The sequence below is a fragment of the Mauremys mutica genome, chromosome 17, assembly GCF_020497125.1.
Source record: "Mauremys mutica isolate MM-2020 ecotype Southern chromosome 17, ASM2049712v1, whole genome shotgun sequence".
Classification (NCBI taxonomy): Eukaryota; Metazoa; Chordata; order Testudines; family Geoemydidae; genus Mauremys; species Mauremys mutica.
The window spans coordinates 29,630,449-29,650,808 of NC_059088.1; the positions used below are offsets into that span (position 1 = coordinate 29,630,449).

Genomic DNA, 20,360 nt, shown 5'->3' on the forward strand with positions numbered 1-20,360 from the left:
TTACCTAGGGAGGTAGTGGAATCTCCTTCCTTAGAGGTTTTTAAGGTCAGGCTTGACAAAGCCCTGGCTGGGATGATTTAGTTGGGTTTGGTCCTGCTTTGAGCAGGGGGTTGGACTAGATGACCTCCTGAGGTCCCTTCCAACCCTGAGATTCTATGATTCTATGACCTAACTCTTAAGCCTATTACACCCTAAGAATATGAACCAGTGCTGAAAATGATGTTCAATAATTGGTTACCATGAACTGGTATTAACAGTGTCTTAAAAGTTAAGTGTAGTTTTGACAAGGCCATTCCTAATAATGTTTCAAGGGGACATGGTATTGAAAAAACATGTTCAGCAATAGTTCAATTTCTTGGTGTATGCAAAGTTTCTGCCATTAAGAACCTGGCTACTACAAGTGTCAGGGTTTGATACTGCAAACACCAGGACTTTTAAAATTAAGATTAAAATGTTGTCCTGTCATTTTGTTGGGATATCGCTGCACAGATCTGAAACCAAAAGGGGTGAATAAATATGAAGTGTCAGCCCAGTGCCCAAACATCCTGGCTTTCCTGGGTCTAATCAAGCCTCTTCATGTTCCTCTAGCAATAACTGTTGTGGTTTAAATTAGATTCAAATGCATACCTCCATCACTGAGAAAACTGGAAAATAAAAATTGTAATGTTTTCCTTACAACTTACTCTTAAATTAGTTTTTATTTTCAAATCTTTTTTATCCTTAGCAGGTTCCAGGAAACAGCTAAATCTGCTGGGAATTTGCTTTCACTTCTATGACCTCACTGAGTGAAACAAAAGGCTCTTTCAAGTGCCCTGGCACTGAGCCTGGAGAATATGGAACATTTCTAGCCCTCATTAAGCAGGCACTAGTAAAGTTATCTGGGAGAATTAAACCTTGTAACACTATTCTCCAGCTAAACCACTCTCCAGCTACTCAATACAGAGTAATTAAAGCTGCCTTATCTTTACTGCAGAAGTTTGTGTCTGCTGGTACAAATAAACTGGAGGTCGGGGCTTTGCGTGGAAAAAAAGAGAAAAGGATCATTGCGTTGCATACTAAACCTGAGCCTCTAGGGAGACAGTTCAATTGTGGGACAAAGCCACATGAACTAATAAAGAAAGGAGGAACTTATTGAGAAAGTTCACAGATATCTTGTTAATATCTTTAATTCTGAAATCTGAATTCTTAAAAGTTCATGGTTATTGATTTACACACGAAGATCTATCATACCCTTCAACTGTTGTTTCATTAAATAAGCTAACTCACAGCACAACACACAAGGAGTTGGCTAAAGGAGACATTCTAATCAAACAAAAACATTTGGTGGCACAAACATTCTGTCTGAACAATGCAAAGTTCCCTACAAACCCCTTTTCCCAGTGTAATGTTGCAATAAAAATCAATAGAACACAGGGAGTTTACACCTATTAATCCTGGGGGAATTCTGCACCACTGAGCATGTGCAAAATTGATGTCCCCCACATATTTCTTTGCTCCCCTGCAGAAAAATGACTTTCTGATGCGGAAGCAAAGGGAAGCCACAAGTGCGGTCATGCAACCCTCTCCCAACAGTATGTTTTGGGTGCCCAGGGCAGTTGGCAGACATGTAAATCACTGTGGGTCAGGAGGCGGAACTGGGGAAAACCCGGCTGGTGGCTCCTACTCTGTGCTGGGCTCAGCTGCTACTCTGCGCTGGGCTGGGGAGGATGGGACTTCCTCTTCCCCTGCACAACATCCGGGGCCAGGTCAGACCCACCACCAGATTTCTTCCCCAGCTGCAGGAAGCTCTGCAAACTCCCCCTCCCCCTCTGCGTCCTACACTCTTTGCTCCTCAGCTGCAGGGGGAAGGATCCCAGTACAGTGAGCTGCTCTCCCATCTGCCCAACCCCCATGCATTCAAACCCTCTCACTCCCAGACCCTCCCGCTGAGCCTCACACCCCTGCACTCAGAACCCCTTGATTAGCCCCACTCCCCCTGCATCTGGACCACCCAGATCCTCACCCCACCAAGCCCCAACCAGTTGCACCTGGAGCACCACCCCACTGAGCACCACTCCCTCAGCATCTGAACCCTGTACTGAGCCCCGCACACTGAGCCCCCCCCGGCCAATCTCCCTACCCCCCACACCGAGACTCCCCTCCCCATTGAACCCCAAACACCTTCACCTGGACCCCCCCGCAAAGTCCCATTACCATTGCACCCAGAACCCCCCAACAAGGGCCTGTGATCTCTCACCTCTGTGCAGCCGGTGACCTGTGCTTCCCAATGCCATGCTGGAGCCTCCGCATTTATTTGACAAATAAAATTTGCAGAATTTTAAAATATTGTGCACAGAATTTTAATTTTTTTGGTGCAGAATGTCCTCAGGAGTAACCTATGTGCTCTGCTCAGTGCTCTAGACAATTGTGTTCAAAAGTCATTTTAGATTGGTTGCTGCTATCCTGGGAAGTGACTTGTTTCTGAAAGCCCTCAGTCTGGAAGTCCTATGTCAAACTATAAACTAATAAGAAGCAGTATAATATAGTTGTCTGAGTATGTGACTAAGAGCCAAGAATTTGTTGAGTTCTAATCCTAATGCTACCACTAGCACATTGCGGGTAAAACTGACCTTTGTGAAAGAGAGTCAGCACAAGACCTATTCATCACTTAAGTCTTATTTAAACTCTCAAAATAAGACTGAAAAGTGATGCACAGGTGATGCACTTGCCTTCTGCACAAAGGTGCATTTCAACCCGTGTGACTTTGAGCAAGTGACTTAACCTCTCTATACCTACTCTTTCCTCATCTAGAAAGTGGAAGCTAAAAACCTTCACAGGAATGTGAGATGGGTTTATTAAGTTTGTGTTTTGTTTTAGAGATGTAACAGGTGTTCATTATTTTACTGGTTTCCATCTGGTTTGAAAAGAAAATTATTGTACAACATTTAAGCAAAGTATATAATGTTTAAAGAATAACATTTATTTTCTGATTAAAAAAACAGTAGGAAAACTAGATTAAGATCTTGACAATGCAGAGTAAACAGAAAAATTGCAAACAGTAAAATCCAAAAAATAATTGAAGAAAATTTTTTATTGTATTTCTCATCCAGTCCATCTTGTTCCCATAGACCTCTGAATGATGAAAGCATTCAGAGTCTGAATCAAATGAGTTTGATACAATTTTGGGGGCAAGAAACTTTGGTTAATGAACAGCTACAAAGCCATTTCTACAAAAACAAACCTAACACACAGAATGCCCTTCAGTCTGAACTGTTAGGCTGAAGACAGTTCACAGAGAACAGAGGAGTGAGTATGAATTCTGACAGTTCAAAAGTAGGTAAAATGAGTGACCCTACAAGAAAAAGGCAGAAAAAGATGGGGACGAAAAGGAGAGAAAGAAAAGAAAATCTAAATGGAAAAGTTGAACCCCCAACCTGAGGAGTGGCACTTGATTCTCAGCAATAGAAAACACACATGAAGTACTCACCAACATGAATAGGAGCTGGGAACAATCCATGTTCATGCTCTCCAGGAGTGTACTCCAGCTTCTCTTTCTTTAATTGGATCAGGCGGCTCTTTGGGCTGAGAATGAGAGACAGAAAGAAGCAGAAAAAGACAGAGTGAGAGAGTTTTATCACTTGTGAAAACAACACTTTCTATGCTAATGAAGGTATTAATCCTCTAGTCTGTCAGATAGTAATTGTCTGTACCACTTTTCTGGACCTCTACCATGCTTGAAAATCAGGCCTTTTCTTGGATTCAGGACTTCTGAAGGTCAGGCCACTTGTATTTCAGTGTCTAAATATGAATGTAGGGATCTTTAGGCATACTATTTTGAAAATTGTAACCTGGACTCATATAGTTTATTTATATATGTCATATTTACATGGACTAAAGAAGATACAGACTCCAAAAGCCTAAATCAACTTTCCAAGATGTTTTCCAAGTAGATCTAACCCACCTGTTTCAAGACTAATGGTCAAAATTATTTTTAATTGTATAATTTCTTTGTGGACAATACTTAAAGGGAAAACATCGACTTGAAAAATCACATTTCCATCTGAATATTTGTACCTACAGTTGTTATAAGTAATGTCCAAGATTACTAGAACAAAAAAGGAAAAAGATTACATAAAATAATATACTCTTTTTTCAGTTTGCTTACTTAGTGCATTTGATAGCATTTTGTGTATAGTCAGTTTCACTGTTTGATTGACTGCATATGCCTTCCTCCAAACCTTTCAAGAGGCTGTTAACCAGTAAAACAGCAGAAGAGCTGAAACTAAACAGACAGCAACCAGCAGAGGAAAAGGGGAGGGAAAGAAGTGAGCCTGGGCACATTTGGTATTGCAGATCTGAGGCACGCTCAATAGGCCCATCTAAATATGAGCAGGGGGACAGAAAAATTCTAACTTTTATTTGAAGAAATTTTTTAAACAACATACCATGGCATAGTATTTAAAGGATACTCAATCAGAAAATTGAATGTTTAGTTATTAGTTAAAAAAACCCAACTTGACATTGATACCAGAGTTTAAAGCAAAGGTGGGCAAACTTTTTGGCTCAAGGGCCACATCGGAGTTGCGAAACAGTATGGAGGGCTGGGTAGGGAAGGCATAAAGTTAAGCATGTGCATGAGTTTTTGCAGGTTTGGGAGCTAAATAAATAAGAAAAACAAAAAGGTGGGAAAAAGTATTATTAACTCAATTCTACATATGGAGAATTGAGACAGAGAGATTAAGTGACTTGCCAAGGTCACAGAGCAAGTCTATGGCAGAGCAGGGAAGTGAACATGAAGTCCCAAAGCAGCGCCTTATGCACAGAACCATTCCTCCCCCTCTTTTACATTATTATTGTACTTTGCTCTTAGTGCCTTTCATCCAAGCACTTTATTACTTGAGAAAAAATTAAGATGATTCCCACCCTATAGATGAGGAAACTGAGGCATGGGCAGATTAAGCAACTTTCCCAATATCACACAGTGAATCAGTGGCAGATGCAGGAATGGAACTGAAGTCCCATCACTCCCAGTCCATTATTCTACCTACTAGATACACTTACATTTGTTACTTAATTCCAAGTATATATCCAACTTTGCTTCAAACTCATTTATACATTTGCTTCTACATCATTATTCTTTGACAGTGTTACTGGATAAGGTGGAAGCAGATGATGTGCTATATGTTGATTTTAGTAAGACTTTTGACCCAGTCCAATGTGATGTTCTCATAAGCAAACTAGGGAAATGTGGCCTAAGTGAAATTACTACAAGGTGGTGCACAACTGGTTAAAAGACCATAGTCAAAAGTGTAGTTATCAACGGTTTGCTGCCAGACTGTGAGGGTGTATCTAGTGGGGCCCCACAGAGGTCAGTCCTGGGTCTGATACTATTAAATATTATAATTAATTACTTGGGTAATGGAGTAGAGAGTATGCTTATCAAATTTGCAGATGACAGCAAGATGGGATGGGTTACAAGCACTTTGGAGGACAGGAGTCAAAACTGCCCTGACAACTGGAGAATTGGTCTGAAATCCACAACATGAAATTCAATAAAGACAAGTGCAAAGTACTTCACTTAGGAAGGAAAAATCAAATGCACAACTACAAAATGGAGAATAATTGAGTAGGTGGTAGTACCGTTGATAAAGATCTGGTGGTTACAGTGGATCACAAATTGAATGAGTCAACAATGTGAAGGAGTTGTGGAAAAGGCTAATATTTGGGAGTGTACTGACAAGAGTGTTGTATGTAAGACACTAGAGGTTACTGTCTTGCTCTACTCAGCACTGGTGAGGCCTCAGCTGGAGTACTGGGCATCACACTTTTGGAAAGATGTGGACCGACTGGAGAGAGTCCAAATTTGACCAACAAAAATGATAAGGTTTAGAAAATCTGACCTCCGAGGAAAGATTAAAAAAACAGGACATGTTTAATCTAGATATCTTCATATACATGCATGTTTCCTGAGACTGAAAAACATCTTCCACATCACAAGTACCCAGTGAAATCATTATAGCCTCCATCGTGTCAACTACCTCTCCTGTTTTCATTTCATTTGGGGCAAGACTGTGACCAGCCACTGTACCTATGTTCAAAAGCCTCCCCAACCTTTTCATCCCCTGAACAGAACCCAACCACAATGCTGTCCATGGACTTCCCTCAGTTACAAGGACTACTCCTTGCAGTACCACCCATGGTGACAGCCATGCCAAAAGATGTGCGGATTCACTTTTTTGCACACTACCAAGTCAGGCTGAGCACATACTGCTCCCTTGAGGATGGGGAGCTCTAAGAGACATAAAACTCCTCTTGGTGGCAAAATGTTACCTGAAGATCCCTTGGAGCACATAGGCAAAAGTGAGTCATTGGTCATCAAATACTGTATTGTTTGATATGATATATTCATATTGAACTTGTGAATTTTTAGCTAAGCGATGCACAATTTCTTCCCTAATAAATCATTCCAATATGTTCTCTCAGACAGAATTCAGTTCTTGGTCTGCAGTTAACAGCTCTCCCTTCCAAGCTTTTTCAAAAATTGGTATATCATCTGCTTTCCTCCAATCACCAATAACCCTTACTGTATCAAATATCGTATAAAATAAAGATGCCAGTGGCTCTGCCACTAACTTATTAAAGAGGACCTTCAAAAGGTGTGTTACTTTCCCCACCTGTATAAGGGGTATAATATTTACCCACCTTTTTAATATGCTTGGAGATCCTTGGATGAAAGGTGCTTTATAATGCAAAGCATTATTAATTATTATTATTTAATATGAAAATACAAGAGTCAAACAGTTTCAGTATATTTTCTTATTATATATATAGTGCCACAGGTATGCACAGTGTTTTACAGATAAAAATAACCAGAGTACAAGGAACTTAAGAAGGGTCTGAGTTGCTAACAAAAATACGCAATTTTTCATTAAAACAGCTGCTGTGCCAGATGAGTGGAGGGTAGAAAATATACTCTGCTTTATCTCCGGTACCAGGTAAACTGAGTGAATGGATAATTAACGACAGAATTATAAAACACCTGCATGAAAAATAATAGGATAGTGACAAAGCAGCATGGCTTAAATAAAGGAAAAAATGTGTCTCTCCAATACAATAGAATTCTCTGAGTGTGTGAACAAAATAATAGATAAAGGAGGACTGAATTACAATTTATCTGGACTTTCAGAAAGTCTTCAAATAAAGACCCACTCAAGAGACTATTCAGGAAACTAAGTGGGCATAGGGTCAGTGAGCAGAAATTGGCTGAGTCAGAAAACAAAAAGAGTAGGATAAATGATGAATTTTCAACCTGGCAAAAGTTAGCAGTGGGGTGCCCCAAAGTTCCAGACTAGGAGCTGTGTTTTTTTTTAATCTCTATAAGAAGATTCCAGGATTGGCACCGTGTGTCACTCTGAAGCCTAGAATGTCTGTTGAGTCACTGTGAAGTGATGGAAACAGCTACAAGGATGGTTGAGAGCTCTGGTTTTTAGATTTATCACCTTGTTCAAACATCACTGAGATTTGCATTTTGTTACCATCAAATTATTAAATTCTCAGCCATTTTGACTTTACAATCGACACCCTGAGACAGCATGGAGTTTCAACTACAATAAGACATGTAGCTATGCCATGCCAAGAGGCCTAGACCACTGTGATATTAGAGGTAACTCAACCAATCACCACCCTTAGCCTATAGCTGATTTGTATGTAACAATTGCATTGGTTGTATGAGGGAGACAAAACAGATGGTGGATTTCTTGGCCCAATTGCCACAGTTCCTCAAAACCACCAATATAACAAAACCAGCATGCATACTAACCCCAAACACATATAGCACCTCACCACAGCAGATGCTCCTCAGTCTCCACCTGCACAAATCAACCTTTCACAACCAATGAAATTGCTGCATGCAAATTAGCTGACTGTACAAATTATACCCGTGTGACAAGATGGGCTTTTAGATACAGTATATTTACTAATGACCTGGAAAAGAGGCTTAACAGTGAGATGGCAATGTTTGCAAATCGCATAAGATTATTTAGGAGAGTCAAAACTGGAGAAGACTTTGAGAAGCTCCAGAGGGACCAAACTAAGGATGGTGAGCAGCCAGCAATGGCAGATGAAACTCAGGGTTGACAAATTTAATAATTTAAATTAGAAGCAATAATTTGAACTATTCATGCACTTTACTCTCTAAATCAGCGGTTCTCAAAATATGGGGTGGGCCTCTGAAGGGAGGCATGGGCATATGTCAAGGAAGGTGTGAGCTGTGTGCTTTTTTGTGTGAGTGTGAAGAGCTCTGGCTGTCAGCCCTGGATGTTGGGGGCTTGTACAGAGCCAAGAATAAGGAGGTGGGAATAACGGAGACAGACAGAGCCCTGCCACCCAGGCTTGGGCTCTCCTCCCGCCCCCACCCCCCCAATCCCTCACTGGGAGGCAGCCTGGGCTCAGGCTCTCCTCCTCTCCTGCCATATTCCTCACCTGGAGGCAGCAGGCTGTGGGTGTCAGCAGCAATGTAGAACTAAGGGTGGCAATGGGGCACTAAGTCTGCTGTGAAAAATGATATTCACGAATATCTTTTTACATTGCCACCCTTACTTCTGCACTGCTGCTGGTGTGGAGCTGCCTTCAGATCTGGGTGCTCTCCGCTCTGTTTCAGAGCTGGGTAGTAGTATATGTACTTGGGGTTGGGGGGACATAAATGACTACAGACACAGATAAAGGGGGTGCGTGATCAAATAAATTGGTCATAGATCAGTGAAAGCTTCTGTTTAAAGTGCAGTGGTGGTTAATAAAGCAAACAAAATGCTAGGTTGCAACAGAAAAATAATGCTGAAAAAGATAATGATGCTTTTATACAAATAGATGGCATGCCCTGATCTCTAGTTCTGTGTTCAGTTCTGGTCAACTATTTCTCAAAAAAGATGCAGTAGAAATGAAAGGGGTACAAGAGACAGAAGGCCAAAATTATTAAAGGCCTGGAAAGACTTCTATATGAGAAGCCACTGCAAATATTAAGAGTTGTTTAGTTTAGAAAGATGAATAAAAGGTAACATGATAAAAGTATATGAAATAATGAATGGCATGAGAAAGGTAAATTGTATGGCACATTTTACCATCTCATAATATAAGAACATGGGGATAGCCAAAGAAAATTAAAGGGAATAAATTTAAAACAGGTGCAAGGAAATACTTTTTTACACAGAAATCAATTAGCCCATAAAACTCATTGCCACAAAATCCCACTGAGGCTAAGGCTTTAGTAGATTTAAAAAAAAAAATTAGACATTTATATGGATAATAAGACCAACTTCAATTATATTATATATGATAAAACATATACATATAAATATTCCTGCTTCAGGGCATAAGACAACTACCAACTGAAAGAGATAGGAGAAGTTTCTTACTAAGGGCAGATTATTCTGTAATGTTGATTCTGGAGATTCTAGCCCTTCCTCTGAAGCATATAGTACTCTCCAGTTATACAGATAGGATATTGGACTTCATTAAATTCTGGTTTGGCAGTTCAGATATTACACACAAATGGAGGATACTCTAAGGAGAAGATAAATTTTTACTTATATAAAAATTTGTGCCTGTTTCTCTGCAGTTTCTAAAGGGTTAACATTAGGTGCAAACACTACTGACTTGGAAAGGGTGTAAGATCTGGATGAGTTATCTTGGTAAGGGTGAATTTTAATGAAAAGGAAAGTGAAACACAACGTCAAGGATGAGAAGCCACAAATAATGAGAGTTAAGGTTCAAGTTTTATAAACATAAATATGGTACAAGTGAGTTCAAAGGAAAGTCTCTCATAACACCATACATGTGTTATGTGTTGCGTAAGTGAACAGCAGTATGCCCACATGTTCACACTGGGACGATAAAAGACAATGAGTTATGTTGGGTAGGAGTTTGTGGGAGGAAATGAAGGTTTTGTTTTTGTTTTTATCAATGATCTTTATGGGAAGGCTTCTTTCTTTCATTTCACAAAGGCAAAATGATGGCATCTCAGAAACTCAAAAGTAGGGTTCCCTGGGTGCCAATTGGGCTGCTTTCTGTGGAGATGGTTTTATCAGGGAAGAGTCAGTTTTCTTTTTGAACCAAACATGGAAGTTTAGTAAACAGATAAACCTCACTACAGATGGTAAGTGCAGTAGGAATTCCCAGCACAGAACTGACTGTGTTCTCACACTCACTGATACAAATGCCTGCTCGGGCCAATCTGCTGCATGTTATTGATGAGGACAAGCATCTAATTATTTCCATGCCTTACACTTTATGAAGTATTTCCCCCAGTGAGTGAGTACAAAGAACTATTCTAGTTGGAGGCGAGCATTACAGATAGGGGACTCTCCAAACAGGCAGCACATGCCACACCCATTTTCCTTCACAGACATGAGCACTAGATTAGGGCCCAGGGTGGCACGGGAGTCTTTAAGGCCATGAAGCCTTGCACTGGTCAGCTCTGAAAAGAGCCCTTCTCCCTCAAATGGAAGGTCCTGAAAGGTAGTTTGCATCTCCTGGGACAGCCCAGAGGACTATAACCAGGAGCTGTGCCTCATGAGTGACCACCGCGGAGGTGACTACCCTGGCTGCCGAATCCGTAGTGTCCCAGGCTATCTGGAGGGTGCCTCTTGCCACCACTTTGCCCTTGTCTACCAAGGCGGCGAACTCCTGGGCTCAGTCCTGTGGGAGGCCCTCATTAATTTTGCTGATGGAGTCCCACAGGTTGAAGTTGTACCTGCCTAACAGCGCCTGATGGTTAGACACCCAAAACTGCAGGCTGGCCGTCGAATAATTTTTCTTGCCAAACAAGTCCAGCCTCTTGGCATCTTTATTTTTTGGTGTGCCACTCGCCTGTCCCCTTTCACTGACGGTGGACACGACCAGAGATCCTGCTGGAGGGTGGTATACAGGTAGTCAAACCTCTTTGCGGGGACACAGTACTTCTTTTCTGCCTTGTTGGAGGTAGGCGGAATGGAACAGGGGGTCTGCCACACATATGTGGCAATTTTAATGACCCCTGGGTGGAGGAGCAATGCAACCTGGGCCAGGATGGAGGAGGGTATAACATTAAAGAGGTCGTCTGACTCCTCCGTTAGTTCCTCGACCTCCAAGTTCAGGTTGGCAGTCACCCTTTTGAGCAGGTCCTGGTGCTCCTTGAAGTCATCGGGGGGGCTATTCGTTTGCAAGGGACCACCGCTTTGTCCGGAGACAACAAAGATGACTGCACAGCAGGGGGAGGAGCAGCTTCCCCTTACTTGTCCGGGGACGGCTCCTTGGGCGTTGGGGCTCACTGTGTCGCCCCTGCGTCGGATTCAGTACCATGTTCCGACTTGGGTGCTGGCTGTGCCAGGGGCAGCTTGTCTGATGCAGCCTGAGAGGAATGGTGGGAGTATGGGACCAGCATAACAGGTAAACCCCATGGGTTCCAGTACTGCCACTGAGTGGGCCATTGCCCCTGCCTTCACACCACCATCGCTGCAGGAGTCATGCTGGTCTTGCAGGCCAGTGGCCGTAGTAAGATGAGGCCCTGAAACATAAACTCTTGTATCAAAGGCCCAGTCTGAGGCTTGAAGCCTGAACCAAAGTACTTCCAGGCATTGCTAAGCAAAAGCTGGGCTGTGAGCCAGAGACAGGCCCCACTCACAGAAGCTGGCGAGAAGAGGGTTGCTAGAAGCAGGTGCATCCACACATAAGTGCTAATAAGAGGAACTTGTGCCAAGATGGCATCAGAACACTCCATAGAGATAACAAGGAACAGGCAGGTGCATCTTAAAGACAGGGTCAAAAGGACAACATGATGGATAGATTTGTTTGAACCAACATGATCAAAGAGGGAGACAGCCCCCAATGAGTCAAGGGGCTGTACTTCAATACGTCAATAGGGATGGGTAATCTGTTCTGTAACTGTATAAAAGTAGGTCCTGGAGTGCACATCTTTGTCTGCCTATTTAGGACTATTTAGAAAAACTGGACATGCACAAGTCCATGGGTCCAGATCTAATGCATCCAAGGGTGCTGAGGGAGTAGCTGATGTGATTGCAGAGCCATTGGCCATTATCTTTGAAAATTTGTGGCGATCGGGGGAGGTCCTGGATGATTGGAAAAGGGCAAATATAGTGCCCATATTTAAAAAAGGGAAGAAAGAGAACCTGGGGAACTACAGACTGGTCAGCCTCACTTCAGTCCCCAGCAAAACCATGGAGCAGGTCCTCAAGGAATCCGTTTTCAAGCACTTGGAGGAGAGGAAGGTGATCAGGAACAGTCAACATGGATTCACCAAAGGCAAGTCATGCCTGACCAACCTGACTGCCTTCTATGATGAGATAACTGGCTCTATGGATATAGGGAAAGCGGTGGATGTGATATATATTGACTCTAGCAAAGCTTTTGATACCGTCTCCCACAGTATTCTTGCCAGCAAGTTAAAGAAGTATGGATTGGATGAATGGACTATAAGGTGGATAGAAAGCTGGCTAGATTGTCAGGCTCAACGAGTAGTGATCAATGGCTCGATGTCTAGTTGGCAGCCAGTATCAAGCGGACTGTCCCAGGGGTCAGTCCTGGGGCCAATTTTGTTCAACATCTTTATTAATGATCTGGATGATGGGATGAATTGCACCCTCAGCAAGTTTGCAGATGACATTAAGCTGAAGGGAGAGGTAGATACGCTGGTGGGTAGGGATAGGGTACAGAGTGACCTACACAAATTGGAGGATTAGGCCAAAAGAAATCTGATGAGGTTCAACAAGGACAAGTGCAGAGTCCTGCACGTAGGAAGGAAGAATCCCATGCACCGCTACAGGCTGGGGACTAACTGGCTAGACAGCAGTTCTGCAGAAAAGGACCTGGGGATTACAGTGGATGATAAGCTGGATATGAGTCAGCAGTGTGCCCTTGTTGCCAAGAAGGCCAATGGCACATTGGGCTGTATCAGTAGGAGCACTGCCAGCAGATTGAGGAAAGTGATTATTCTGCTCTATTCAGTACTGGTGAGGCCACACCTGGAGTACTGTGTCCAGTTTTGGTCCCCCCCAGTACAGAAGGGATGTGGACGAATTGGGGCGAGTCCAGCAGAAGGCAACAGAAATGATTAGGAGGGTGGGGCACAAGATTTATGAGGAGAGGCTGAGAGAACTGGGGTTATTTAGTCTGCAGAAGAGTGGGGGGGGATTTGATAGCAGTCTTCAACTATCTTAAGGGGGGTTCCAAAGAGGTTGGCGCTAGGCTGTTCTCAGTGGTGGCAGATAACAGAACAAGAAGCAGTGGTCTCAAGTTGCAGTGTGGGAGGTCTACGTTGGATATCAGGAAACACTATTTCACTAGGAGGGTGGTGAAACACTGGAATGGGTTACCTAGGGAGGTGGTAAAATCTCCATCCTGAGAGGTTTTTAAGGCCTGGCCTGACAAAGCCCTGGCTGGGATGATTTAGTTGGTGTTGGTCCTGCTTTGAGCAGGGGATTGGACTAGATGACCTCCTGAGGTCTCTTCCAACCCTAATATTCTATGATTCTAAGAGGGATGGCTCAGCAGGAAGGCTGGGATCACTGAGGACTCAAGGAGAGGTAAGGAGCCCTCAGGGAGGAAGCCCTAGGAGCGCTGCTCAATACCAAGGTAGGAACCTTGCAACCCAGCTGGACCACGCGAGGGTACCGTGACAGGCCCTGTTGGACTGTTAAAGATTGAGCCCAGTGAGGGTTGCAGGACATTAAGGATGTTTTGGACTGTGTACCCCAGAAGAGGTTTGTTTGTTTTGTACATGGACAGAATGTGACTCAGCCGGAGGGCAGAGGCACCAAAGACCTGCCTGACAGGGGCACTGTAAGCGGAGAAAAAAACTGCAGGCAGACGCACTCAAACAGGGGGCTCTTGCGTGAGGTGAGTGCAACCCATTACACAGTCCAACTTCAGTCTCTGGTCAAAAGTAAAGCTTCGCCATGACAAACATGATGACTGTGATGCAGTATTAAAAAACTCCAGTAAAAACAAAAGGAATCATATATAGTTTAAAGACACATAAGTGAATCTTAAAATAAAATTCATGCTGCAGTTAAGCTTTCAAAGAATTTATTTAGACTTATAAGGAGGTTATGTTTTCTTCTGGGATGGGCAAAATAGCTGTGGTGGCAGCACCACAGGAAGATGATCTACTGCTGTGCAGCTGGAGGTATGGCTGGCAGCGTCACAAGAAGACTGCCCACAGGCATTTGTCCATAACAGCATTCTTTCATCTGTTCCTAAGAAAGGAAATAGCCCCAGGAGCATGGGGACAAGACACTAAAACTGAGGAGGGCTGCAATTCTGCAAACAAACAATTTAAGGAGGAGTCATGAGCACACATATTTCTAAGGGTTTCAAGCACAGACAGGATGGCAATCTTTAATATATGCTATATCCATCAGACCTTAACTCAGAACTTCCCTTAGAGAAGAGAAAAACTGTTTATTGTTCTTATTTTGGATGATAACTCTGTTAACCATGTCATGAGCTGAAGAGATCTCCTGTCTATGATATTTATTGCCTTGTTCAGGACATTAAGTCCAAGAGCATTATGCAACTTCGAAGAAACCAGCAGGCACATAACAAAAAGCCAGAAAATTATAGACCCAACAGGTATTCTGACCTTAGAATCTTAGCTTATATTAGTTAATATTTATATATTTTCAATACTATCCCCAGAGGAACATTACTCCCAAGGTAGGAAGAACATCTCTTGCATAAGGTAGTGACCCCAAATTTCCATTAGAAGAGGTACTCCACAGTAACTATTTTCCCCCATGAGCTAAAACAATTATTAAATATAATTGGGGAAGGAAGATGGGAGAGACTCTGAACTCCTCCACAAAAGCCACTGTTGGGTGAATAGCAGTGATTGCTTTCCACAATCTTCCTTTGTTTTCGAGGCCTCTGGCTTGCACAGGCACACACTGAACTTTTTTATCTATCTCATAAGGTTGTAAAGAGTAATCTATGTATTTTCAGAGACTTTTTAAAGTTTTGGGAGCTTCAGATAAAATCTGATGCAGGTACCCCCTTCTCTGAGGAGGAGAGGCCTTAGGTGCTCATCTTCTATAAGACTCCAAATGAGCCCCAATATAGGTAAGATCCCCAAGTCTATGCTTTCTGGACATATCAAATCAGGACGCATCTTGTCAGCAAAAAGCCTTTATTCTTTTTCCAGTGCTAGTTGAAGACAGGGGAAAGCCCACTTGTACACTAATACCACACCTGCTATCCCAGGCAGTAAAACCATCCTAGGAAATAGAGAGAGGCTGAGGTAGATCTTAGATAACATCCCTTTAATTCTTGGTTCTCTTCCCAGAAATCATGCTCCACTGATGCAATGCACTGCACATCTGGGCTTTCTTCAGCCTACTGTAAGAAAACCTCTACACCTAGCTGAGTTGAAAGAGTGGGATCCTACAGTGGCAACCTGTGTAATTCAAATTCCCTAAGCATAGGCAGCAGAGGCAGAGAAATGAATGCAGACCTTACCCCTGCAATGGCAGGCTACAGCTTTCAATGGCACTACAAACATTTTCTCTGCTATCTTTTAACTGTTGGCCCATAACTGATCCCGGGAGAGCCTCCAAACAGAAATGACAAAGCTCAGCAGAGCTGCAGCTACTGCAATTGTCCTCCCACATTGCAGTGTGGGAAACCAGTTTTAGAGGTGCCAAAATCTCTGAAGTTGGATAATGTAAAGAGCAAAAGGGAATAAGTGATTGATACCACGTTGGAAAAATGTAAGAATGCAGACAGTGGCTTCTAGTGGAAACATGGACAAGCACTTAACTGTACCATCACTAGAGGGTGCTGTGCCATTGTAACAGTTGCATTCTTCCCAAATCATGACGTTTTTACAGCCAAAAAAACATGGGTATGGGTAAAGTTACATGACACCTAGAACACATATTAACAGCTCCTCCTTCCCCAACTACTAGTCCCATGATTTTTAATGAAACACCAAATAGTAGCTACAGAGGCTTTAAGGATAAATGCAGCAACTCCAATTCATGCCTGCCCAAGAGATGGAAAATAAGATTGGGAAATAATTAAATTTTCTTTTATGGATTGTTATCAATTTTTTTACTTACTAAACTTACTAAACTGTTTTAATAATTTAATAATTTTTTTTACTTACTAAACTGTTTTAATAATTTGATTAAAAGTGGTTTACTGGCTAAGGGTTGAGAATCATTCCTCTCCCGCTTAGGATTTTAACTTGCAAAAGGGAAGTGGAGGAGGGGGGGGGGGGGGGTGGGGGGGGGGGGCGAAGGGGGGGGGGGCGGGGGGGGGAGGGAACAAACAGAAAAGAGGGCCAACACAAATCCCACTTTCAGGTGACTCGTGTCAGTCCTCCTTTAATCACTTTTACTGTAGCAGAAAGAGAAATGGGTGAAGCTTAGTCCTGGGATAGAAAAGGTGATCACATTCATTCAAGCAAATAACTTATAAAAATATTGTGATAAATTGTTGCATGGTTGCCCCTCTTAAAAAAAAGGAGGACCAATACATTGGAGAGAAGAATGGGAAATCCATTTAGGACATTACAGTGGACAGTGGTAAAAGGGAATTAGGTGGTTATGAAGAGATCTTTAGTGTATGAATATCTTCTCTGTGGATCATTTAATTTACTATTACATTCAGTTCCATCATTCCAAGACATGGAATAATCTATTAATTTAATAAACCACAGTGAAAATCTTGTCGTTTTTAAAATAAAAACCATTATACTAGATGCCAGATTGCACACCTCTTACTCACACTGGTAAGCAGTTACTCATGAGTAGTTCCACTGAAGTCAATGAATTTGTATAAGTAACTGCTCACCGATGTTAGTAAGGCACTCACAATCTGTCTCTAAGTAAAAACAGGAAAGTCAGATGTGCTTAAGAGAGAGAGATTTTTTAACTTGGATCATAGTCAGGAATCTCTGGTGTGGGTTGTGAAGGGGATATATCACATTTATGTCTTATAGTGATTTTCATACATCCTGATTTTCTTAATTATTTTGTGCATGTTGACAGTTACATTACAGTTCCACAGTAGAGAAGTTCAATGCAAAACCTATATACTATTACTAACCCCTTAAATTCTAGATAAGATCATACATCTCAGAGGAGCTTTTAATCACTACGTTCATGCCCAATTCTGATAAATCTAGAAATTCACTTGAACTTTTAATTAAAATTTGAAAAGTGGCATGTCTGTCCACCAAACCTGCAATGAGTGCTCCCATTGTCTGGGTAGGCTTCTGGCAGGATCATTAACATTTTATTACAAAGAAAAAAAAGATTTTCAGTTCCTCAGCCATGGTAACATGTCTATCTGCTCCAGTGGGAATATACTATTGCAAACAAAAATGCTCAGACGCTAGACATTTAACGCTTCTTTTCAGAAAAGACTTGAATCTTTAGAAATAGAACATCCAAAGGAGAGTACCACTATCACAGCTTGGGGAGGAGGTGCTTTCTAACAAACAATCACCAACAGCTGAATAAAAATGCAACTGCAGTCTCATTTTGGTCAAAACAAGAACCTCACAGCTTCTTCCTTACAGTCTTGCTCAAATAACTACATTTTAATGTGAAAAGAGATGTAATCAGGAACAGCTACTAAACCATTCACCAGTAGGTCTCACTGTAGTCTCTGAAGCATTTGCTAATTGTCTATGGAGAGCTCACTGGTCACATGATGCCAGCTCTTCTCTTTGTTTCCATCTGCCAAATCTCATTAAAAGAAAACTAAAAATACAATACTTTACTAACATAAACAATTGCTGTAGCTGCGGCAGGGATGTTATGTGATCACAAATGGGAGGGGAAGTGGGTCAATGCAATCAGAAATGGGAGGAGCGATGTCCATGAAACAATCTCTCTATTAAGTTGTGAGCTACATTGTAAAAAAAAAGTTTGGGAACCTCAGTTCTTTACATTAACCATCATGTATAAAAAGCAGCAGATGAACAGCACTTAGCTGTACAATGAATAGGAAGCAGAGATGCATCTTTGGTAAAACATGAAGTTCCTTCATTTTACAAGCCAGTCACACTAAAGATGACTGTGTTATCATAAATCAATAAAAGCAAGACAACTAAAGGCACTTTTTATGTTGACACTGTGCTCAGTACCTGAGTATCTCAAGCTCCGCCAGCCCCTTTATTGTCATGATCTTTTAGGTTGTTGAATAAAGCTGTCTTACCTTCTTCAAGGCTGATACTCAGCAACACTTTCAGATTGCTGGAGGTTGTTTGCTGACTGGGGTTACATTTTAAATCTTCACTGGGTTAGATTCTGATAATTATCATGCATGTAATTTTTCACAGGCTTGAATTAAGTTGGTGGTTTTATTTCAGCTGCTTATTAGTAGCAGCTCTTCAAGGTTCTAGTTGAAAGAAGAGAGTTTCCTCTGGAATATCAGACAGCAGCGTTTCACTGGTACTACTTACTCTGTTGTTTTGTACACATCAGAGTACAGCCCCGCCTTCTGGTACTTCTTCTTTGGGGGCCTAGGAGCCTTTTTCTCACGCTGGGTAAAAGTAGGCAAATGCTGCTCAGTGTTTTCAGATTCATGCGCCTTCCCAATGGCTTCTAGGTGACTAGGTGATTCAGTTGATGTCTCAGAAAAGCTGGAAGAAAATGTAAAGATTAACTTAATGCAACAGTATTATTCTATATCGTACAAAGAAACCCAACAAAGAAGTCTCTGCAGATTGTTAAATGGCCAGATGTCTTTATCAGATTAAACTTTTTTTGCCAATTTTTGCATTTCAGACAGGATATTTTACAAGTAACAATTAACTTTGTACAAAAACAAGAAATCAACTTTATTGGAGTGTAAAGCACAAAGTAATTTAAATATCAGTTTTATATATGTATAATCATAAACAGGTGTCTAGCAGTCTGTGCACGTATATACAAGTAGGCACATATGCTCACACCGTGTGATTAAATTTCTCCAGCCCATAGAGAGAAATATTTAAAACTTTAGAACTAATTTCATTTCAACGTAAGTTCATTTTTGGTTCTGGAAACAGCAAGCTGTTTGTTGACAAACTGATGAAGTTATCCAGGACTCCTCCAGAATTTTAAGATAGTTATTTTCCTCATAGTCATGAAGACCTAGGGCTTGATTCTCTCTCATTTACAGGAGTATAAATCAGAAGTGACTCCACTAAAGTCAATGGGACAACCCAGTGTTGGTGAGTGTAACCGAGGGTATGTCTACTCTGCAAATGAAGGTGTGACTGCAGTGCAGGTAGGCATACCCATGCTAGCTTTAGTCTAGTTAGCGTGGGTAACAGTAGTTGTGAAAACCAAATGGCACAGAATCCAGGGTGGGCCAGGAACTTGAATACGTACCCAGAGTCCCCACCAAAGCCTGCGCTGCCACATCCATACTAACGTTACCTGCGCCAATTAGATTAAAGCTAGAGTGGATACACTTACCCATGTTGCAAACACCCCTTCATTTGTGGCGTAGACGTACCCTGAGGATAATCAGGTCCTTGGTTTCTAAACAGGGCTTGACGTAGTCTCTATGAAACGCCCTGATGATGGAATAATATTCAATTGTTATAAAATCTGGGTATTAAACATAGGCTATGTCTACACTGCATGCCGCTGGCAGTGGTATGTAGGGTATTTGTTGCTACATGCTGCAGTGAAAAGCAGGTTGCGTCCATGCTGCAGTGTCTAGCTACACACATCAGTGAAAGACTTAGGAAGATGGAGCCAGCAGGGAAAGGCTCTGGCAGCAGGAAGCTGCCGCAGCCTTTGCACACTGCCTCCTTGCTCCCAGAGCCTTTCCTTGCTGCTGAAGCCTTTCCCTGTGGCAGAGAAAGATTCCAGCAGTGGGGAGGCAGCAGGACATGACATTGCTAAAAATAGCAGTATAGACAGGTGAGGCATTGCTTGGGTGTGTTACAGAGCTGTGTAGAGTACATACCCACAGGCTTCCTATTTATACCTGGGCTAAAGGGCATGCAGTGTATGTACTCTGCTTGCCACCATAAGGAGTGTGCAATGTAAACATATTCAGAATGGTCTTACCCATGTCAGAGTTCTCTATTTTGATGGGCCTGGTCTGCAACCCCATACAATACAGACAACTTTAAGCTTTGTTTCTAAAGCTATTGTGAAAGTAAGAATGACAGCTTGCTGCTGCATAGGTTGAATTATTAGCTAATGAATGTTTGAAGTGGATGCTCACCCAGTATGGCCATTCTTATGATGTTATTTTAAGCAATGCAAAGTCTTGCTCCTTAAGAATCAAATAAGGGGCAACTTGTAATCTGTGGTATTATATACAAATGTTAACAGTAAATACTGCCTGGCCAACACATTCTGGACCAGCAAGGGGAAAGTTCT

General features: G+C 42.0%; 1 protein-coding gene across 1 annotated transcript in view; it reads right to left on the reverse strand.

The window, feature by feature from the left end:
- Window positions 1–20,360, reverse strand: part of ASH1L (ASH1 like histone lysine methyltransferase) — a 151,803-nt gene that overhangs the window by 38,517 nt on the left and 92,926 nt on the right. Inside the window, exons 6-7 of the mRNA XM_044990933.1 lie at window positions 18,440–18,619; window positions 3,467–3,561 (exon numbers count right to left, since the gene is read on the reverse strand). Coding sequence (XP_044846868.1) covers window positions 3,467–3,561; window positions 18,440–18,619 — 275 coding nt within the window. The remainder of the gene's footprint in view (window positions 1–3,466; window positions 3,562–18,439; window positions 18,620–20,360) is intronic.